At 44.2% G+C, this 23,836-nt stretch overlaps 2 protein-coding genes across 3 annotated transcripts in view; one reads left to right on the top strand and one right to left on the bottom strand.

The window, feature by feature from the left end:
- LOC119972742 (cytosolic non-specific dipeptidase-like) overlaps window positions 1-18,596 on the bottom strand; it is a 37,916-nt gene extending 19,320 nt beyond the window's left edge. The window contains exons 1-4 of one of the 2 annotated variants that reach the window (XM_038810051.1): window positions 18,476-18,596; window positions 13,026-13,115; window positions 9,149-9,292; window positions 8,726-8,888 (exon numbers count right to left, since the gene is read on the bottom strand). In XM_038810051.1, coding sequence (XP_038665979.1) covers window positions 8,726-8,888; window positions 9,149-9,292; window positions 13,026-13,085 — 367 coding nt within the window. In that variant the 5' untranslated portion in view covers window positions 13,086-13,115; window positions 18,476-18,596. The remainder of the gene's footprint in view (window positions 1-8,725; window positions 8,889-9,148; window positions 9,293-13,025; window positions 13,116-18,475) is intronic. The other variant, XM_038810052.1, reaches the window with a different exon arrangement.
- A 46-nt stretch (window positions 18,597-18,642) lies between these two features.
- LOC119972741 (cytosolic non-specific dipeptidase-like) overlaps window positions 18,643-23,836 on the top strand; it is an 85,192-nt gene continuing 79,998 nt past the window's right edge. The window contains 1 exon segment of the mRNA XM_038810050.1: window positions 18,643-18,819. The gene's annotated coding sequence lies outside the window, so the exon portion shown is untranslated.

The raw sequence follows: 23,836 nt of genomic DNA, 5'->3' as shown, positions 1-23,836 counted from the left end.
CACTACATCCACTGCTTTACCTTCATCCACATGCTTGGTCACCTCCTCAAAGAATTCAATAAGACTTGTAAGGCAAGACCTACCCCTCACAAATCCGTGCTGACTATCCCTAATCAAGCAATGCCTTTCCAGATGCTCAGAAATCCTATCCCTCAGTACCCTTTCCATTACTTTGCCTACCACCGAAGTAAGACTAACTGGCCTGTAATTCCCAGGGTTATCCCTATTCCCTTTTTTGAACAGGGGCACGACATTCGCCACTCTCCAATCCTCTGGTACCACACCTGTTGACAGCGAGGACGAAAAGATCATTGCCAACGGCTCTGCAATTTCATTTCTTGCTTCCCATAGAATCCTTGGATATATCCCGTCAGGCCCGGGGGACTTGTCTATCCTCAAGTTTTTCAAAACGCGCAACACATCTTCCTTCCTGACAAGTATCTCCTCAAGCTTATCAGTCTGCTTCACGCTGTCCTCTCCAACAATATGGCCCCTCTCATTTGTAAATACTGAAGAAAAATACTTGTTCAAGACCTCTCCTATCTCTTCAGACTCAATACACAATCTCCCGCTACTGTCCTTAATCGGACCTACTCTCACTCTAGTCATTCTCATATTTCTCACGTATGTGTAAAAGGCCTTGGGGTTTTCCTTGATCCTACCCGCCAAAGATTTTTCATGCCCTCTCTTAGCTCTCCTAATCCCTTTCTTCAGTTCCCTCCTGGCTATCTTGTATCCCTCCAGCGCCCTGTCTGAACCTTGTTTCTTCAGCCTTACATAAGTCTCCTTCTTCCTCTTAACAAGACATTCAACCTCTCTTGTCAACCATGGTTCCCTCACTCGACCATCTCTTCCCTGCCTGACAGGGACATACATATCAAAGACACGCAGTACCTGATCCTTGAACAAGTTCCACATTTCACTTGTGTCCTTCCCTGACAGCCTATGTTCCCAACTTCTGCACTTCAATTCTTGTCTGACAGCATTGTATTTACCCTTCCCCCAATTATAAACCTTGCCCTGTTGCTCGCACCTATCCCTCTCCATTACTAAAGTGAAAGTCACAGAATTGTGGTCACTACCTCCAAAATGCTCCCCCACTAACAAATCTATCACCTGCCCTGGTTCATTACCAAGTACTAAATCCAATATGGCCTCCCCTCTGGTCGGACAATCTACATACTGTGTTAGAAAAGCTTCCTGGACACACTGCACAAACACTACCCCATCCAAACTATTTGATCTAAAGAGTTTCCACTCAATGTTTGGGAAGTTGAAGTCGCCCATGACTACTACCCTGTGACTTCTGCACCTTTCCAGAATCTGTTTCCCAATCTGTTCCTCCACATCTCTGCTGCTATTGGGGGGCCTATAGAACACTCCCAACAAGGTGACTGCTCCTTTCCTATTTCTAACTTCAACCCATATTACCTCAGTAGGCAGATCCCCCTCGAACTGCCTTTCTGCAGCTGTTATACTATCTCTAATTAACAATGCCACCCCCCCACCTCTTTTACCATCCTCCCTAATCTTGTTGAAACATCTATAACCAGGGACCTCCAACAACCATTTCTGCCCCTCTTCTATCCAAGTTTCCGTGATGGCCACCACATCGTAGTCCCAAGTACCGATCCATGCATTAAGTTCACCCACCTTATTCCTGATGCTTCTTGCATTAAAGTATACACACTTCAACCCATCTCCTTGCCTGCAAGTACTCTCCTTTGTCATTGTTACCTTCCCCACTGCATCACTACGTGCTTTGGCGTCCTGACTATCGTCTACCTTAGTTGCTGGACTACAGATCCGGTTCCCATTCCCCTGCCAAATTAGTTTAAACCCTCCCGAAGAGTACTAGAAAACCTCCCCCCCAGGATATTGGTGCCCCTCTGGTTCAGATGCAACCCGTCCTGCTTGTACAGGTCCCACCTTCCCCAGAATGCGCTCCAATTATCCAAATACCTGAAGCCCTCCCTCCTACACCATTCCTGCAGCCACGTGTTCAACTGCACTCTCTCCCTATTCCTAGCCTCGCTATCACGTGGCACCGGCAACAAACCAGAGATGACAACTCTGTCTGTCCTGGCCCTTAACTTCCAGCCTAACTCCCTAAACTTGTTTATTACCTCCACACCCTTTTTCCTACCTACATCGTTGGTACCAATGTCCACCACGACTTCTGGCTGCTCACCCTCCCCCTTCAGGATCCTGAAGACACGATCAGAGACATCCCTGGCCCTGGCACCCGGGAGGCAACATACCTTTCGGGAGTCTCGCTCGCGACCACAGAATCTCCTATCTATTCCCCTAACCATTGAATCTCCTATTACTATTGCTTTTCTATGCTCCCCCCTTCCCTTCTGAGCCCCAGAGCCAGACTCAGTGCCAGAGACCTGGCCGCTGGGGCCTTCCCCCGGTAGGTCATCCCCCCCAACAGCATCCAAAACGGTATACTTGTTTTGAAGGGGAATGGCCACGAGGGATCCCTGCACTGTCTGCCTGTTAGTTTTCTTTCCCCTGACTGTAACCCAGCTACTCTTGTCCAGTACCTTTGGTGTGGCTACCTCCCTGTAACTCTTCTCTATGACCCCCTCTGCCTCCCGGATGATCCGAAGTTCATCCAGCTCCAGCTCCAGTACCTTAACACGGTCTCTGAGGAGCTGGAGTTGGGTGCACTTCCCGCAGGTATAGTCAGCGGGGACACCAGTGGTATCCCTCACCACCCACATCCTACAGGAGGAGCATGCAACTGCCCTAGCCTCCATCCCCTCTTACTTTACAGAATTAGCTGCCCTGTGGACCAACTGGACCTCCGCCCTCCGACTCTGCTCCCAGTCAGCTGTACTCTAAACTCCTGGTTCCCTTCACGCTCTTTGATAAATATAGGAAATTAAATGAAAGGAGTACCTTACTCCCTCCTCACCTAACTCCCTCAGTCACCAAACTCTCACTGTAGCACTCAAATGCCACAAGCTCAGCACTCCCTCAGTCACCAAACTCTCACTGTAGCACTCAAATGCCACAAGCTCAGCACTCCCTCAGTCACCAAACTCTCACTGTAGCACTCAAATGCCACAAGCTCAGCACTCAGTGCAAACAAAGTCTGCACTGTATCTAGCCCCTATTTATACTGTGACTCTAGCTTCTAAAAACTGGCCTAATGCAATTAACTAATTAACAAGCTCCAGCTGCAAGTAAGTCCAAGTAGAACCTTGTTTAAAGCTGATTCAAAATTCACCTTCTTATAGACCAAACAGCAACTTTTAAGTTAATTAACTAAATAAAAGAAATACTAGACTTTAAATAACCCTTATACTCCCTCAGTCACCAAACTCTCACTGTAGCACTCAAATGCCACAAGCTCAGCACTCAGTGCAAACAAAGTCTGCACTGTATCTAGCCCCTATTTATACTGTGACTCTAGCTTCTAAAAACTGGCCTAATGCAATTAACTAATTAACAAGCTCCAGCTGCAAGTAAGTCCAAGTAGAACCTTGTTTAAAGCTGATTCAAATTCACCTTCTTATAGACCAAACAGCAACTTTTAAGTTAATTAACTAAATAAAAGAAATACTAGACTTTAAATAACCCTTATACTCCCTCAGTCACCAAACTCTCACTGTAGCACTCAAATGCCACAAGCTCAGCACTCAGTGCAAACTTAAACCCAGTACTTAAACCCACGTATCCACCCTCTACCCGTAACCCAACAACCCCCCCCCCCCCCCTTAACCGTACTTTTTTCTTAGGACACTACGGGCAATTTATCATGGCCAATCCACCTAACCCGCACATCTTTGGACTGTGGGAGGAAACCGGAGCACCCGGAGGAAACCCACGCACACACGGGGAGGACGTGCAGACTCCACACAGACAGTGACCCAGCCGGGAATCGAACCTGGGACCCTGGAGCTGTGAAGCATTTATGCTAACCACCATGCTACCGTGTTGCCCATTAGAATTACTTTTACAGGGAGAGGGGGGCAGTCTTATTTTTAATTCATTCACAGTGCGAGGGAAAAGTAGGCACGGCTGATATTTACTGCCCATTTCTTTTTTTTTAAATATCAATTTGGAGTATCCAATTCATTTTTTCCAAGGGGCAATTTAGCATGGCAAATTAATCTACCATGCACATCTTTTGGGTTGTGGGGGCAAAACCCATTCAAACACGGGGAGAATGTGCAAACCCCACACGGACAGTGACCTAAAGGCAGGATCAAACCTGGGACCTCAGCGCCGTGAGGCAACCATCCTAACCACTTGCACTACCGTGCTGCCCGAATGCCCATTTCTAATTGCCCTCAGGAAAGTGGTGCTAGGATATTGATGGTGGGAATGCAGTAGCTGTTATCCTTATAAATGCCATGGGGAGGTGGTTAGATTATCACTGGATGGATTGTGTGGTGTGAATATTACTTGCCACTTAAATCAGTCTGAACCTGAACATTTGTTCAGGTCTTGCAGCCATCATATAAGGAGTTGTGAACATTTGGGCAATACTCCACAAACATCTCCACTTCTGACCTTATGAAGGGGGAGGGGGGGGGGGGCTAAGACACTACCCGAAGGAACTGCTGCAGGTGATGTCCTGGGGCGGAGAAGATTGGCCTTCAACAAACATAACCATCTCCCTTTTTGCTCGGTAAGACTTCAGCCAAGGGAAACCACTTCCCTGTTACTTGCTGAACTTGTTACAACACAATTGTGACATATTTGTACACTCCTGACCAGATTTTTATCCGCATCTGCATTTTTCATTGCAAGTCACAGTGCAGTTCAGTCTTTGGGCTGTGAACAGGTTTCTTGAATAGAATATTATTTTTATTTGGAGTTTAACGGAAAAGAATGAATTTAATTTTTTTGCTCAAATAAATACAGGAATCTTATGGAACTCTTATTACAACATCTTCATTTATTTCCGTTTCGCAAAATCAGGCTTCTCATTCAGTAAACACACTCATTGGGTTAAAGTTTGCAGTGAGAAGCACATGACTTTCTGCACACTACCTACTATTTAAAAAAGAGTCACGATCCTAGCAGCAGTTCAATTCGTTTGATAAAATGATTTCCTTTAAGCAATACTGGTGTCAACACAGAGCCTTGTGTCAGCTATTAGCATGTGACCAGGTATTAATGTGTCAGCATGTGCTGTGGGAGTATAAATTGCACTAGCATCTTCACAAACACCGATCTCCAGGGATATGGAAACAGTTCTTTCAAATGGATGAAAAGCTGACCCTCTCTATACTTGTGACACACCTTCTTACAGCTAACTTTAGAACAGCGTTGGCAGATTCCAGGAAAGGGTGCACGATGAACAAAGAAATATATAAGCCTATAATTAGCATCACCCCTGTAATTAATACAAGATTACATACTCTCAATCATTTTGTGCAATATTCAGTTAAAAGGAACTGTTTCATGATTATTGCCAGCAATGCAATTTATTTGAGCTGCACAATAGATTAAGACAGCACAAGGTCAGAAATAAAACAAATCATTTTAGCAATAAGGCACTTGTGTAGTAATTAGGGAAACAGTGCATTATGGTCCATACAAACATGACTAATCAGATTGATAGTGCTAACTTTTCTCATTGGCAGGGATGATTTGTAACCTCGGTTTAGCTTCCAAAAGGGGGAAAGAGGTCAGTCTGCTCTCAACACCACTCACCGAATTTGACAGTACCTCTCAAAGGCCACGCATGAGAAATGAAAATGTGCAAACAGTATGGCAGCTGCATGCAACCATCCTTTAGCAAAAACCTCAATTTTAATTAATTCTGACATCTAGCCGGAGTAAAAAGGTCCACTGATAACCCTACTGAACGCAGCAGAAATTAATTCAAGAGCAAAAGGTGACAATAAAAACAAAAATAAATTTATGTAAACACTGAGCAGTCAGGCATTTTCAGAAAGAACAGAATTTTGGTACAAAATTTCAAATTTCAAAACTGAAATTAATAATAAATGTCATAAGTGGGCTTACATTAACACTGCAACAAAGTCACTGTGAAAATCTCCTAGTCGCCACACTATGGCACCTGTTCGGGTACACAGAGGGAGAATTCAGATGTCCAAATCACATAATAAGCACATCTTTCGGGACTTGTGGGAGGAAACTGGAGCGTCCAGAGGAAACCCACACAGACACGGGGAGAACGTATAGGCTCTGCACAGACAGTGACTCAAACTGGGAATCGAACCTGGGTCTCTGGCGCTGTGAAGCGACATTGTTACCCATTGTGCTACTGTGTTGCCCTAAATACTAAATCATGAGGCTTATTACAATTATAATAAACACAAGACCAGACGAAAAATGGGCAGTGACGATTCAGAAAATCCATGTATAGGAACAGGGGTAAAGTTAGTGACTTAACGCTTTTTAGATCTGTGCAGAACTCATTCTTTGCCAATTTGCTGATCTTAACAATGTAACCACAACTCTCCAATGACAAATCTTCACATGATGCTTCTGCTTTCAGTTCCAGATTACTTCATATTTTACTACTGCTGACAGGTTGATTCAAAATGTATTATTGGGAACAGGATCTGGATACAAAATAATAAAAGAAGGGGAGGGGGTCGAGGTTAAAATATTAAAATGCTATTTATCACATCAAAATCTGTCACGACGATAGTTTAAAGGCAATTGGGGAAAATGAATATCGTTGCTTATGATCAAACAGAAGTGATTTGAATTAAGGGTCAACCTCGACTGAAAGAGTGAGCAGAAAAGACCAATTATCACATGCACTGTCTTAATTAATCTTTCATGGCACAGAGAGAGAGAGAGAGAGACACACACACCGAGACAAATTTAACTCCCTTGTTAGTCAAGAAGCTATCTACCTCTGCCTTAAAAAAAATATTTAATTACCCCGCCACTACTGCTCTGCTGGGATAGTGAAACACGTGGCTGGCAGGCCGAAGAATAGTGCACCAGAATGCTTTGAGTATAAACTCTCCGGGTCTGTGTGGCTCAACACTACACCGTCCAACAGAATTACTGACTGATCCATTTAAGTTATTGAAGTACAATTTTATCATTCATAAAACAGTCAAAGGCAATTTTAGTCCAACCACAAATGAATGTTAGTAATTTTGCAAAATGCTGTGGGGCCACGTTAAAGTGTTCGGAAATAAGAACATAAGAACAAGGAGCAGGAGTAGGCCATCTGGCCCCTCAAGCCTGCTCCGCCATTCAATGAGATCATGGCTGATCTTTTGTGGACTCAACTCCACTTTCCGTCCCGAACACCATAATCCTTACTCCCTTTATTCTTCAAAAAACTCTCTTTATCTTAAAAACATTTAATGAAGGAGCCTCAACTGCTTCACTGGGCAAGGAATTTAATAGATTCACAATCCTTTGGGTGAAGAAGTTCCTCCAAAGCTCAGTCCTAAATCTACTTCCCCTTATTTTGAGACTATGCCCCCTAGTTCTGCTTCTACCCGCCAGTAGAAACAACCTGCCCGCATCAACCCATCTATTCTCTTCATAAATTTTATATGTTTCTACAAGATGCCCCCCGCATCCTTCTAAATTCCAACGAGTACAGTCCCAGTCTACTCAACCTCTCCTCATAATCCAACCCCTTCAGTTCTAGTGTATCTCCTCTGCACACCCTCCAGCACCAGTACGTTCTTTCTCAGGTAAGGAGACCTCACTAACACCTTATACAGTGGAGCATAACCTCCCTAGTCTTAAACTCCATCCCTCTAGCAATGAAGGACAAAATTCCATTTGCCTTCTCAATCACCCGTTGCACCTGTAAACCAACTTTTTGCAACTCATGCACTAGCACACCCAGGTCTCTCTGCACAGCAGCATGTTTCAATATTTTATCATTTAAATAATAATCCCTTTTGCTGTTATTCCTACCAAAATGGATAACCTCACATTTGTCAACATTGTATTCCATCTGCCAGACCCTAGCCCATTCACTTAACCTACCCAAGTCCCTCTGCAGACTTCCGGTATCCTCCGCACTTTTTGCTTTACCACTTATCGGCGTGTCGTCTGCAAACTTGCACACATTGCACTTGATCCCCAACTACAAATCATCTATGTAAATTGTGAACAATTGTGGACTCAACACTGATCCCCGAGGGACACCACTAGCTACCGATTGCCAACCAGAGAAACACCCATTAATCCCCACTCTTTACTTTCTGTTAATTAACCAATCCTCTATCCATGCTACTACTTTACCCTTAATGCCATGCATCTTTATCTTATGCAGCAACTTTTTGTGTGGCACCTTGTCAAAAGATTTCTCGAAATCCAGATATGCCACATCCATTGGCTCCCCGTTATCTACCGAACTGGTAATGTCCTCAAAAAATTCTGCTACATTAGTTAGGTACGACCTGCCCTTTATGAACCTATGCTGTGTCTGCCCAATGGGCCAATTTCCATCCAGATGCCTCGCTATTTCTTCCTTAATGATAAATTCCAGCATCTTCTACCGAAGTTAAGATAACTGGGCCAAGAGAGATAGATTTGTGCGCATGAAACCCCCATGAAATTCACTGCAATTCTATTTGTCAATAGCAGCAACGAAATTTGGGCATTTAATTGTTTTTGAACTTGTATTTTCCCACAATGTAGAAATGGAGAGAAAGAACAGAGACCAAGGAAACAAACCAAGACTGAATTCAATGAAAACTGTTCCAGAATAAGAAATAGAATTCTATTGACAAACAAAACACCTTCTTACCATCTTTTTCCACCAATGTGAATGGCTCTGTGTCCCACCCATCCTCAACTTGGGCCGGTTGAACATCCAGATGACCATAGATGCACACAGTCTTCTTTTTTGGATCATTGCCTAGTGTGGCCAATAGGATTGGAGGAAGAGGAATCTTTGATCCATCAGGCAGCTGTAAATCAGTACATTTCAGATGATAAAATTTATGATTTACAGAAGATTGTAAAATGTTATTGCAGAGAGCGCTAATGGATCAATTCAGAAGTACTATTCTAAAGAACTGATTAATTACTATTAAGTTATCAAAGGTTGTAAAGTGGGCTGTTAGCCCTCAGGAAACCATGTCTCAAGATTCAACCGTCTGAGGAGAAGAGAGAAAATTTGGAAAGAGACAAACGTGTAAAATTGAAGGGAGTTTCAATCAGTTCTCACCGTTTGTTGTCCAATATCAGCCAGCTCCACAGATCCACCCAGTCGTTCTACCTCTTTGCCAACAAATTCCACCATCCTTTTGGTTTCTCCTCTCTTTTCCGGCCATGCCGAGACGCTCTGAATTGCCACCCAATCTGCCAGGCGCTATGGAAACAAGACAGTCAAATAACTGAATTAATAAAGCTGCCTTGACATCTTGTGATTTTCTCCACTGATTACAGGTGAACTACCCGTCACTTGGGTGGTTTTCTGCAAACCAACAGTCGACAACATGAATTCTATCAATACAACCACACGCAGTACACCACATTGTAGATACTTAACCTTCTGCTTCCTTGCTTCTTTTCTGGAACATTTAACATTTTAACAAAGTATCACAACAACACGATAGGAGGAGTAACGAGAGAAAGGCTGGGATTCCATGGATGGTCAGTAAGGTTAGAGCACAAAATGCAGTTTTGCGCGAGCTGTACAATAAACATAAAAAAGGTATAACAGAGAAAACAGAGATGTGGAGATGCCGGCGTTGGACTGGGGTGAGCACAGTAAGAAGCCTTACAACACCAGGTCAAAGTCCAACAGGTTTGTTTAAAACACGAGCTTTCGGAGCACTGCTCCTTCCTCAGGTGAGGATTCACCCGAGGAAGGAGCAGTGCTCCGAAAGCTAGTGTTTGAAACAAACCTGTTGGACTTTAACCTGGTGTTGTAAGACTTCTTACAAAGAAAACAGAGAAACGCAGAAGAGAAACTAAAAGTGAGTATGAAAGAATTGACACAAATCAAATCAACGCAAGCCACACAACAAAAACTCCAAACTCAACAAGGAGGTTAATTTCTAGAGGAACAGGAGTTGGAAAGTAGAGAAGTTAAATTTGTATCAAGCCTCGGCTCGATCGGTCTGGAGTGTGGTGAATAGCTCTGGTCTCAACATTTAAAAAAATGGAGGCATTGGAGAAGGTGCAGAAAACGTTAATAAAGACAAAAGGACTGAGAACTTGAAAGGCTGAACGGCCTGGGGCACTCTTCTCCAGACAAAAGGATGAGGGGTGATCCGATATATTTTTTTAATCCTTCAAGATTACAACAGGGTTTACTTGCGTGGAATTCAGACAACGACTTCACTTGTAGGGGGGGCCAGTCATTGATAAATGTAATAATGATTCAGGAGAAACATCCTTTCCTAAACAGTGGGAAGAACATGGCATTCACCACCACAAGGAACAATTCAGCAAATAGCACAGAAGTATTTAGGAGAGGCCAGATAAACAAGAGGGAAAAATAATCAAATACCAGCACAGTCCATTGGACCAATGGGCTTGCTTTTGTGTGCTGATTCAATGCAGTTCTGGGAATAGAAGGATCCCAAACTATGGGTTGCAACTCCATATGGGGTTGGAGAGACCATGGATGGTATCGCGAGCTCCCCCTCCTCAAGTCTCCATACTACACCTAGCCCAGGCAGCGTCCAGTCGCATCCTTGCCCCCGCCTTGCCTCACGGTCTCCAAGTCGATCAGCAGAATCCAGTCTGGTGCCGACATTATGAACGATAAGCATGATGTGCAAATCATTGAGTTTTTCCTCCCCCACTTTATCCTTCTCCCACTGAATCTCTTCTGTATCCAATCTCAGGGCGGGTGGCCTAGATCCCGACAGATTTTCTTCCTTCTTTGCAAGGCCAATTTTAAAATAGTGCATAGGGGACTGATAATTCAAGAGTTCCTGTTCCTTGACCTATATTGCAACCTGGTGTGCACAAAGAGACAGGTAGATGGATTAACAAACAGAATGATCTGAAGAAACTAGCTGGAGCCGGAGCCGGAGGTTCTTACATTGATGAAGAGTACGTGGGCAGTGACAGAGTGCACTGGAAGTTTGGTGGGGGTACCTAGTGGGTGTTGGCAGGAGAGTGACCTGCACAACTATAGAATGCCATAGATTCCCCAGTGCAGAAGGGAGCCATTCATTCAGCCAATCCGGTCTGTACCCACTCTCTGAAAGAGCACCCTACCTAGGCTCATTTCTCCAACCTACCCCCGTAATCCCACCTAACCTGCACATCTTTGGACTGTGGGGGGAAAAAAAAAACAGTAAAAACCCACGCAGACACAGGGAGAATGTGCAAATTCCACACAATCACCCAAGGCAGAAGGGTAGCACAAGTGGATAGCACTGTGGCTTCACAGTGCCAGGGTCCCAGGTTTGATTCCCCGCTGGGTCACTGTCTGTGCAAATCTGCACGTTCTCCCCATGTCTGCGTGGGTTTCCTCCGGGTGCTCTGGTTTCCTCCCACAGTCCAAAGATGTGCAGGTTAGGTGGAATGGCCATGCTAAATTGCCCTTAGTTGCCAAAAAGGTTAGAAGGGGTTAATGGGTTACGGGGATAGGGTGGAAGTGAGGGCTTAAGTGAGTTGATGCAGTCTCGATGGGCCGAATGGCCTCCTTCTACACTGTAGGTTCTGTGTTCTATGTTCAAGGCCGGAATTGAACCCGAGATAGCAGTACTAACCATGTGATCTTGTTTGAAAAAGTGGACAGCATCAATTACAGTTTTCCTCTTAGCATCAGATGACTCATTGCAGTGTGGGGAAGCGAACTTTACAAGAATAGCAAGTCATCATTAAAAATACGTCAAGAAAATGTGAAACTAATAGAAAATAACTGGTAAGCGCAACAAGAGCATAGGATTGGTAAAGGTACTGACTACAGGATGTGCTTGAGAGGGAAACAATGAGGACAGGTGAAAGGGGGCTCATTGAGTCTTCTGTCAGTGGGGAACATGGTTTTTGTTGAAACTTAAAACTTTTTTAAAGCTATTTTAATGACAATGAAAACAGTCTGGAAAACACAATAGCCTAACATTTCAACACTTTGACTGGCAACTTAAGTCACATGGTTCTCTTCCTCTGCATGCCTTTAGAATTTTCCCCTCCCCAGATCTAAATGTATAGAGATTTATGGATAACTGGTGATCAAATGGCAGATTGGATGACAAACTAGAAGCAAACAGCTCAAGTGACCAAGAACACTCGGAAGCTGAAGGAATCTGACCTCAGAATTCCAAGTAGTAAAAACAAAGAGGGAAGAAGACTCTTTGGCTGGTTTGGCATGACTAGCACAAAGGAAAATGGTCGTGGTCGTCAGAGGCTAATCACGTCAGCCCCAGAACATCAGCGAGAATGAGGTCTCACACAATTCCAGCTACGCTGACTCCGAGGTTGGCAGGGAAAGGTCTGAGCTTGTGCTCTTCAGGGAAACTTTAACCCAAGATCGGATTCAGAGTCGGATTACAGCGATTCGAATTGTGTACGCAATTTGGCCATGATTCCAGAATCCCGCCTTCACAATAGTTTGCAGGTTTCATTGCAAAAAGGGTGATAAAAGTTGGCAGAGAACACGCTTACCAGTCTAGTCTGACAGCACAGGCAACGTCAAACCCTGTCGCCAAATACCAGCCTCTTCGTCTCCAACTGCAGACACTAAATCTCACCCTTCTGCATTGTTGCTCCCAATCACAGTTGATCTTTTCATTTAAGAGTAACGTAGGATTGTGAACTGTACACAGCACTAGTGCCAAAAGCTTTAAAAAAAAATATTCAGGAGCTGCCTGTTCTGCAATGATATGGAAGTACCAAGTATACTTGCTGACAGAATATAACGGACATAAAACTAGACTCCGCAAAAAAAGACAAGGATTTCTCTATTAAACTGCATAAACATGAAACACTTTATCCGGCCAGTTCACTCCCAGCAATGACTCAGTCAACAAATCAAATATTCAACTCCCAACATTCTTCTCTCGCCTTCCCCAATCATTAATGTCGAGATTACAAAAAAAAGTGTTTGCAGAACTGTTAAAGAAGCAGCAACAGTAACTTACTTTGACGTACAAGTCCTGATTGTCATCGATGTGCTTGAAAAGTTTGGGAAGGTACGACATCGCTCTGGTAAGCAGACTGCAGTCGGAGTCCTGAAAGGAGAATTACACTGAGTAATGAAACTAGACTCGGCATCTTCCTGTTTTTAAACGGTTGAGAAATCCTAAAGCTCCACCCACCCAAAATTGAAACCACTGCACACATTCTCAAAATAAAACGTGTCGTAATTGAGCTAACTACCCCTCAAACACTTTTTTTTTAAAAAGGAAACTACAATTAAAACAGCAACACTGACACCGTCCTTTAAAATGAATGTGCTATAGAACAGAGGCAGGATCCATTCGCAGCTGAAAAAAAAGCTTCTTATAAACCATCTTTATATCCGTGCTGCCTCCTGACCCAGACATCCAGAATGTACCAACATCTGCTGAGGATGGTCTTCCCCGCCCCTATCGACAATCATTTATTCCTCCCCTAGCCTGCGCAGAAGCACAAAGCTGTAAACAAGACAGCTGGAATGAAAGAGGAGACGGCAAAGCTAAATTCTGTTCTATTCCGCATGATAAATATGATACCTTGAAATGTTTAGAGTCTTCACTTATTAGTTATGAATGGATTAGAATCACATTAATCACTTAGTTATCAATGGGGCAGAGGGAATTTACCACCATAACCAACACAGCGCAGGGCAGAACATAGGTTCTATACCAATGGGTACACAAGGGGAGGTGGGAGAAAAGTGGTACTAAATAAGACTGGAGAGTGAATCCGCATTGCTTTCACAATTCTCGAATGTCAGTACTTCGGATTTCAAAATGCACACCCACTGTTCCCCTCACTGGAGTTATCACTCAAGCTGTGTTTACATATCAGCAGACATCAATCTGCCATGAGCCAGCATAATTGGGCAGGGTTTCAGAGAGTAAATTGTTTTTTGAAGAAGATATTCCTTTGTCCACTACATGTAACAATTTTAAATACGCAACTGAAAATAAATGTTACAAAATCATTTGCTAATTACACTGGTGTACTGCGATCAGTTTCTTCACAAGTTAAAATAACACTACAGTCAAAGTTTTTAAAAAAAGGTACCTCTATTATTAAACTAAAAACGGCTTCATTTTTGAAAGCCTCCTTGAAGCGCAATCGGAGCAATTAGTGCCACGTCCCAGTGACGAGTAATTTAATCAGGAGAGCAACTTTGATTAGAAGGTTAGATTCTAGAGCAAAACGTTACGGAAACTCTATTTGCCCTGAACTTAGTGCTCATCCCCCTACCTGTCTCGTTGGTGCTCAACAGGCTCTATTCCAATCCAATGCAGCCTATGTTCTACACTCCACTGCTGTTACTTGTATAGTGGTGAAATCAGTAATCCTTTTACACTGTTTTTGTTGGCAAACAATGTAATTGAATGCAAACTCCAGGCCTTGCATCATCATTTGCATAATATAAACGCGTTTTAAATGTCTTATGAACTACAAAATTCAGCAGTTCAGACTTTGAGTGAGAATGCTGTGGTGTTGGTGGGAGCGAGAAGTATTGTACAGCACCACGAAAGGATGAACATGATAGAAAAGCTACCAAATTCTCATAACCAGCTCAACCTTTAAAAGGATATAAAGTTCACTTTGATTCTTGCAGACTGCGAGCTTATTTTCTGCGTGCAACTTATTTCTATAATCTTATCTTGCATACTCCCTACTACAACTCCATTTTATCTAAAATAATCTGTTACTATTGCATTGTCAACCAGCCCCATATAAAAAGGACTTTACTGCTGGATTGTAGAATGGTGAAGATAAGAACAAAAGAATCTTGCAACTTTGGGTAAAATAGTTATTTTAATTGTGTTTTTGTGCAAATTTCTAATGGTTGTGGTACAAATGTTGTAGGCCGATGCTTGTGTGCGGGGAGGAACGACAAGTTAATGTTTCCAGAAACCCTTACTGTTTAACTTTCTGAATTGCCTCTTCAGAATGGTTTATTGATTATATGCTGACTTTCTTAAGGTGTACTTGAATCTTTGACAAAGCTTTGACAAAGAGTCATCGGACTCGAAACGTTAGGTCTTTTCTCTCCCAGACGCTGCCAGACTTGCTGAGATTTCCCTTTCACTATTTACAATTTCTGTGGCTTATATTAAATATTGCAGGTTTTTTTTGGAGACAAGCAGTAGCTCCAGATCTGCAGGTTACTATTAAGACAATGCAGTGGCCGCGTTGAATTGTTCTGACAAAACTTCTCATCAAGTTGATATCAGTTTGCCTTAAGTTAGCAAGCAATACACTCTTGCAAAATTTAAGTGCCACATCATTGGTGCCAAACAGAAACTGGCATTCCTTAGTCTCTGGTGATCAGTCACTTTAGTCATGGCAAAGGCACCATTGTGGTGATTGCAATATGCTAACCATTGGGACCAGTTAATAATTGAAGTGCCTTTCTGCAGCAAGAAGGTGAAGTACCTCAGCAGCTGGCTATCATCAAATGACAGAAACATGTGGCAGCGCTTGGTAGAGGATCGGGCACTCACACAGCATTAGTTAAAGAAGAAACAGAAACTTTGTTAACCTGTGCTCTTTGGAGCATCCACGGTTCAACAAGCCAGAGGGTCTCTTTAGTCATCAAATACAAATAAAACTATCTACTGAAGACAGGCTTCAGGAGTGGCAGCTTTATCAACCTTCTGGAGAAGACCTTGTAGGTACCAGGACAAACTTGTATCGGAAAGAATATGAATCAACCTCCTCCCTCTCTCTAGTCACTTCCAAATCTACATAGTAAAATAGTAGAGTCCGGCCAAAGTTGAATAAACAGAGGAACTGAAAGGAAGTTAATCAACTTAAAATACATTGAATGCACTGCACTGCAAAACACTAAATATCTACATTTATACAATTGTGCCTCATCACTATGAAAAATCTACAATGCTTCAAAGAATAAATTAACTTGAAATGAGTAGGCTTCAATGAAGTTACTGTGAAAAGTCCCTAGTCGCCACATTCCAGCGCCTGTCCGGGGAGGATGGTACGGGAATCGAACCGTGCTGCTGGCCTGCTTTAAAAGCCAGTGATTTAGCCCAGTGAGCTAAACCAGCCCCTGGTTAAAAGCCCTTGGTTAAAAGCCCAGTGACTACTACGTAGCTAGTATGGGATCTATTTGGCATTAAATCAGTTAAACTGATTATTTTGGTATTGGGCTAAATCGCCACCGCACGACGCTGCAAATGCAGCCGGCCAAAATAGAAGTCCGTGGCCAGGAGCCTGCAAGTAGCAACAAGGGGTGCGTTTAAAAGACAGACTGCAGCAATGGCTGCCTGAGCCAGACCACTCTGGTCCCTCGTGTGATGATAACAAGGTTTGCGCTCTGCGCCAGTATACAAAACCAGCACTTGGATGTATTTAACGCGGTTAGCTGGTTGGGCACTTCCTGCTCTGCCCTCCCGCGATCCTTCGCTCCTCAGGCGTGAATTACTACAAGTATTGAGAAACCTGGACGGGGCACCACGGGTGCCAGGGGGTGGGGGTGGCAGGAGGCGAAAAAAACCTGTCAGGCTTGCTGGGGGGGGGGCTGCCCAGGCTAGGGGCAGTAGCAGGTAGCGACTTGGTGCCAAGTCTATGGACTTGGGGTGTCCCCCTCGGGCCGAGGTGGCCTGGCTCAGACCGCCATTGATGCAGTCTGTCTTTTAAACGCACCCCTTTGGTGCTACTTATAGGCCAGGCTGCTTACACTGTCGAGTGCTACCTGCTGTCTGTGCCCTTTAAAATGCATAGAAGGCCTTTGGTCATCTCGGAGCCCATCCAGGCCACCCCTCTGAACACCATCATACCACAGCTGCATCACCATGGGCCAAGCTCAATCAGAAACCCACCAGGTGTTGGCACTCGTCAGAAGCACTGCCCCACTGCAGAGGGTGCAGAGGAGCAGCAGAGCTCACCAGAGGACGCCTGCACCGCGGCCTTCGGAATCCTCCCTGGTTCTCTGCCCCTCTCGAGGCAGAGGACTCAACAGTGACTCCCCCCGCCCACCTCTCCGGATCACCAGCCGTCTCCTGCTGGTGAGACTGGCAGCACTGACTGCCTCTGTCACCATCTCCCAGGATAGTGTTCGGGAGGGCAGGCATGCATCTGCAGCCCACCCTGGGTAAGAGGGTGCCCCGTTACCTCGGCCTCCCAACCAGGAGGAATACACACTGCAAACTGCTGAAAGTGTGAGCTGACAACAAGGTCATGTGGGGACCATAGTGAAAGACAGGGAATTAAGGACATGAAGAAACAGAAATGGGGTGCATTTGAGTCAAATGAGATACATAATGAAAAACAAGAAAAAGTTTGGACTGAGCAAGAAAGAAGGTTTATTTTAAATTTCTAAATTCTCTAGAAACAATTTAGTGCTTGCAGTAATGTGCTGCAACTATTCCTTTCTGGGCCACTGGTGGTGATGATGAGCTCCATTTTTACAAGGCTCATGGTAGAGTGGCAGAAATTATCCAACATTGTGCAGTGATTTGTAACCTTGCACCTCTTTGCCACAAGCTGCTGGGTTATTTGCACATTAATAGTGGCAGGGACATCAAACTCACTGGGATTTTCCCAACAAATTAGGGACCACCTTATATATCCACCAGTCCACCTGCTTAGAGCCAATGGTAACAGGAGGAAAGGTTTTAAGCACAGTGAACTGGAATATATTGTCTAGTCAAAGCCACTGACCTTTGATCTGCTATTACACATTCTGCTGTCTTACCTTTATGCCACTAACACCACCTTATTTAGTCCTCATCACAGCCATGAACACTTCCTTTGCCTTGTGATCTAAACAGCTTTTTCCAATCTCTCCTAGCTCACAATCTCATACCTTTTACTCTGCTCCACACCCTCTTAAACAGCATGAAATCCGTCACATCTCTTCCTCCCTTCAGCTCAGATGACTCAGGTGGAAAATTAGTTGTTTTACTCGGCACAGATGCTACCAAGCCTGCCTGAGTTTTTCCAGCATTTTCTGTTTTTTATTTCAGTCAATGGGGATTTGGATAAATATTTAGGCAATGGGAAAAGAGCAGAAGGGCTCATTGCAAAGACACGATGGGCCGAACGGTCTCCCTCGATGATGTATCATCCATCCTATGACCAGTAACTCGTGATGACTTAGCCCCCCTACATCAGTCACGAGAGTCGGAAACCGTTATGTTTTCAGGTGCCTCGCCACCTTGGGCAGTGCGGGCAGAATGACCCATTCATCCTGAATGCCACCCCCTCCCCCTACAGCCGGACCTCACTGACCCTGCCCCGGGCCCAAAGCCGTGCCTGCACTGGCTGCAACTTTGTTCCCTTTCATGTGCCTGGGCGAAAGAACTGTAGGAAGGCAAGTCAGAGAGAGTCTGGTACAGAGAGAGAGAGGATATCCCCGAGACCCGGCTCAATTCAGACAAGAGAGCAGAGTAGCGACGCTCACCTGACCTGAACGTTCCAAATTCGAACGTGGCCCGGGTAGACAGAACGCCGGTAATGTTTCAAACTTCCGGAAACTGCACTGATTGACAGCCGAGAGAACCCACTCAATGCCCAGCAAACAGTAACAATTTAAGGGCCGACTTCCTGAGGGGGAGGGAGGGGGTCGGAAGGCAGAAAGCTCACTGGATGTTTTTTTTTAAACAGAGAGCTGGTGTGAGAAGCTGAGATCTCGTACCTTAGACAAAAAAAACTGTTCACTAGTTTAAACTTTCTCATCTGTTTCAATTTGCCAGGCTTGGGAGAGAAAGGCGATCAGATCCAAAGAAAACTAATAATGACCCAAAGGTAACCCATATCGTCCCTTCTGTCTTTTGCTGCTAGATGAAAGTTTGGCGACAAGTGTGTGGGAAATGACCACTTGATTGATAGATAGATATTTATTGTCACAGATACCGAAGTACATTGCAAAGTATTTTTCTGCAGCCAAGGGAACGTACATAGTACATAAACGAATAATCGATAGAGTACATTGACAAATGGTAGATCAACAAATAGTGATTGGTTACAATGTGGAACAAGGGGACCAAACAAGCAAGGGTAGCACAAGTGGCTTCACAGCGCCAGAGTGCCAGGTTCGGTTCCCCGCTGGGTCACTGTCGGTGTGGAGTCTGCACGTTCTCCCCGTGTCTGCGTGGGTTTCCTCCAGATGCTCCGGTTTCCTCCCACAGCCCAAAGACGTGCAGGTTAGATAGATTGGTCATGATAAATTGCCCTTAGTGACCAAAAAGGTTAGGAGGGATAGGGTGGAAGTGAGGGCTTAAGTGGATTATTGCAGACTCGATGGGCCGAATGGCCTTCTGTACTGTAAGTTCTATGTAATACATGAGCAAGAGCAGCATAGGGCATCATGAATAGTGTTCTTACAGGGAACAGATCAGTCCAAGAGAGAGTTGTTGAGGAGTCTAGTAGCTGTGGGGAAGAAACTGTTCCTATGTCTGGATGTGTGGGTCTTCAGTGCAATCACATGCTTCCTGTAATGTGGTGACCAGCGTTGCAAACAGTAATCTAGCTGTGGCCTAATGAGTGTTTTACACAACTCCATCATAACCTCCTTGCTCTTAAGTTCTATGCCTCAGCTATTCAGACAAGTGTCCATATGCCTTCTTAAACACCCATCTATCTGTCCTGCTGCCTTCAGGGATCTTTGGATGTTCATCCCCTGGCCTCGGTCCTCTGTACTTCCTGGCATCCTACCGTTAATTCTGCATTCCCTTTCCTTATTAATCCTCTAAAAATGCATCACCTCACACTTTTCAGGGTTCTATTCCATTTGTCACTATTCTGCCCATCTGACCAGCCCGTCTATATCATCCTGTAATCTAAAGCTTTCCCTCTGTGATTTACCAAACCACCAATATTTTTGTCATCTGTGAACTTAGTGATCATACCTCTCACATTCATGTCTAAATCATTAGTGTACACTACAACAGAAAGGGCCCAACACCGATCCCTGTGGTATACCACTGGACATAGGCTTCCAGTTACAAAACAACCTTCGGCCAACACCCTCTGTCTCCCGTCACTAAGCTAATTTTGGATCCAATTTGCTAAATTGCCCATGGGTTCTTACCTTTTTGTACAGCCTCCTGTGCAGAACTTGGTCAAAAGCCCGACTGAAGTCCACATAGACTACATCAACTACACTGCCCTTGGGGGCCGGTTTAGCTCAGTGGGCTAGACAGCTGGTTTATGATGCAGAGCGAGACCAGCAGCACTGGTTCAATTCCTGTACAGGCTGAGGTTATTCATGAAGGTGTGGTGATCCTCAGGTTAAATCACCACCAGTTGGCTCTCCCTCAAAGAGGAAAGCAGCCTATGGTCATCTGGGATTATGACAACTTTATTGTCCTCATCTACACCCCTAGTCACCTCAAAAAATTCAAACAAATTGGTTAGGCATGATCTCCCCATGTTTACAATCCCTGATTAATCCTTGCCTCTCCAAGTGGAGATTAATTATTTTCCTCAGAATGTTTTCCAATCATTTCCCTGCCACTGATGATAGACTCACTGACCTGTAATTACCTGTTCTTTTTCTCTACTTCGCATCTTGAATAATCGGACCACATTAGCTGTCCTTCAGTCCTTTGGTATCTCTCCTGTGGCCAGAGAGGATTTTAAAATTAGTGCCAGACCCTTTACAATCTCCTCACTTGTCTCACACAGCAGCCTAGGATACATCTCATCTGGGCGTGGGGATTTATCCCCTTTCAAACCTAAAACCCCTCGCACCTGTGCCCTTTCAATGTTAATCTGTTCAATTATATCACAGTTTCCCTCCCTGCTTTCTATATCTACATAGTCCTTCTCCATAGTGAACATAGATGCAATATCTCACCTACATCTTTTGGCTCCACACACAGATTGCCACTATCCCTAATGGGCCTTACTCAATATTGTAACACCCCTACCTCCTGTCTCGCCTGATGATTCTGTACCCCAGAATATTGAGCTGCCAGTCCTGACCCTCCCTCCAACCATGTCTCCATGATAGCAATAATGTCATACACCCATTTGTTAATTAATGCCCTCAGTTATTGTCGTTACCCTTAAGAATCCTTGCATTAAAATAAATGCCATCCAGCCTTGTCATTATTCCTTGTTCCGTAACATGTCCATCTTTGCTCTGCTCTGCCGAGGTCCCAAGTTCGATCCCGGCTCTGGGTCACTGTCCGTGTGGAGTTACACATTCTTTGCGTGGGTTTCACCCCCACAACCCAAAGATGTGCAGGGTAGGTGGATTGGCCATACTAAATTGCCCCTTAATTTGAAAAATAAATTGGGCACTCGAAATTTAAGAAAAAAATGAATTAAATGTTCTTACTGATCTGAAATTAAAGCTATATGATACAGAGAATGGGTGGAATACGTGTATGTTTATTCTGTTCAACTCAATGAAACTAAGTCTGTGTGTTTCATCCTTGGAAGTTCCCTGATGTAAAATTGATAACGTGATCATAATTGGATAATTTGACTGTTTTGAATCCTCCCTAACCCATTTATCTCTACCTTTTATCAGCTGCTTTTAAAGGTTAAAATAATTCTGCCTATTATTGTAAGACCGTGGTCAGACTGCACACCCTCCATTCGCACAAATGCTTTCACATACCAGAGTTGATGTATTTATTCTTATCGGAACGTTTAAATGGTTTTGCTTTTGAGGTTCAGAAGAGAATAATTTGCTTTAAACAACAAAGCACGAGGTTGTAAAATGTCAAAGCTAACAGCTGACTGCAGTGACACCTTGACCAAATTATTTTATCCACCCAAAATTACAATCCATAATTCTATCAGAGCATTTGCTCACCACAACTTTAGTGTTTGCGTACAAATAAAAGACCTTGGCTAATCATGGAGTGGAATTCAATTTTAAAAACCTGAACTGACTTTAAAGCGAAGTATGAGATAAGTAGGGAGTGAAAATCCACCTCCAAGGATTCTCAATCCATGTTGTTTCAGTGTGAGGTAGAACCATGACACTGGATTCAGGCTTAATTTACTCTTTAACACCAGCACCTTTCCAATTGGACCAGTTTTCCAGTGTAGGAAAATCCTTGTCATAAGGTTAGTTGTATTATGCTAAGAGATTGGGACTGAATGCATGCTGGCAAAATTACATGTGGGCTGCAAAATGTAGAAGCTGAGTGACTGTGTGCATTGAGTCTCCAACCACCTCTGGCATGGTGCAACAGCGTGCTTATGTGTGCGTCTCCTTTAAGCAACAGAACTGACAGTATTGTGACATCGTACAATCCCATTTTGAAAATATGGACCAAGCAGGTTGACGCAACTGATTAGCACGGCACCCAACAAAGACGAAGTGTACAGCTGTGTCTTGGCCCCTGCACCAGCACTATTTAAAGGGCCAGTTACCTGGTTGTGGTGAGGTACATTTAATGTACTTCTGCTGAGGTGCATTTGTGCAAGTACTGTTCTGTGTGTTTGCAGTTGGTTTTTGAGGGCTGGTGCTTAGTCAGGGAGGACAGAGGAATACCTAACTTACATCACAGTGCACTTTGATCAACCTTCTCAATTTTCAGACCAGATGACGTACTTGCACTAGAAAGAGCACTGCCATCACTATAGGTCGTCATTTAGTCCGTTGTTACAACTTTATGATGATGGAGTTGTAGATTTTCTCCAATTCCTTCTGTTGGTGCTCATATTCATTCTTTTACAGCAGTCTGGTTTCGCCTAGCATGCTAATAACATGATTACATTTGTCCAAAATATCCTGCTGATGATCATCCCTAAGAACATAGAACATACAGTGCAGAAGGAGGCCATTCGATCCATCGAATCTGCACCGACCCACTTAAGTCCTTCACTTCCACCTTACCCCAAAACCCCTCCTAGCCTTTTTGGTCACTGAGGGCAATTTATCTTGGCCAATCCACCTAACCTGCACGTCTTTGGACTGTGGGAGGAAACCCACGCAGACACGGGGAGAAAGTGCAGACTCCGCACAGTAGCAGTAACTTTTCCCTTTAGCCTTGTGGCTTTCATGTTTAAAAACATAAGATTCCAAAGCATTCTGAAATGGCGGCTATGGTGGCAGTGCCTCGAGGTCTGCAACATGACTAAGAAATGAAGCTGAGGAGGCAGACAGCAGAAGCTCAATGAAGAGGGAGGAGGAAGAAGGCTCTAATCAGAAGGCTCTATCCACGAAGGACACATTGAGAGCATTCCTCATACCTACACCTCACCGAGGAGCACTACCTTAAACGACTGAGGTTCAGCTGACCTGGAACTTCACAACGGGGTGAAAATGGCTCGACTAGTGTCCAGCAACATGACTGCTGCACTCAATATTTATGCCTCAGGGTTTTTGCAGGTAAGAGTGGAGACATTGGCAACATTTTTCAGTACACCGTCCATTGAGCATCCGATGACAGAGGCCACCTACCCCAGATGGGGGCAGTTCATCGTCGCTTTGCTAAGGAGGGACAGGCAGGATGAAAGAGCATTTGGCTTTGCTAGGATAAGGAAATTGCTGATGGTGCAAGGCACCATTGAGTGCACATACATGGCTCTGCGAGGTTTAGAAACCACAATTATTTCCATTTTTTTTGTAAATTTAGATTACCCAATTATCTTTTCCAATTAAGGGGCAATTTAGTGCCCAACCCACCTAATCTGCACATTTTTGGGTTGTGGGGGCGAAACCCATGCAGGCACGGGGAGAATGTGCAAACTCCACACAGACAGTGACCCAGAGCCGGGATCGAACCTGGGACCTCAGCACCGTGAGGAAGCCGTGCTAACCACCAGGCCATGTGCTGCCCTTTGTTTCCATTTTATA

Source organism: Scyliorhinus canicula, chromosome 10, assembly GCF_902713615.1.
Source record: "Scyliorhinus canicula chromosome 10, sScyCan1.1, whole genome shotgun sequence".
NCBI classification, from domain to species: Eukaryota; Metazoa; Chordata; class Chondrichthyes; order Carcharhiniformes; family Scyliorhinidae; genus Scyliorhinus; species Scyliorhinus canicula.
This window is presented reverse-complemented; position numbering and strand designations above follow the sequence as displayed.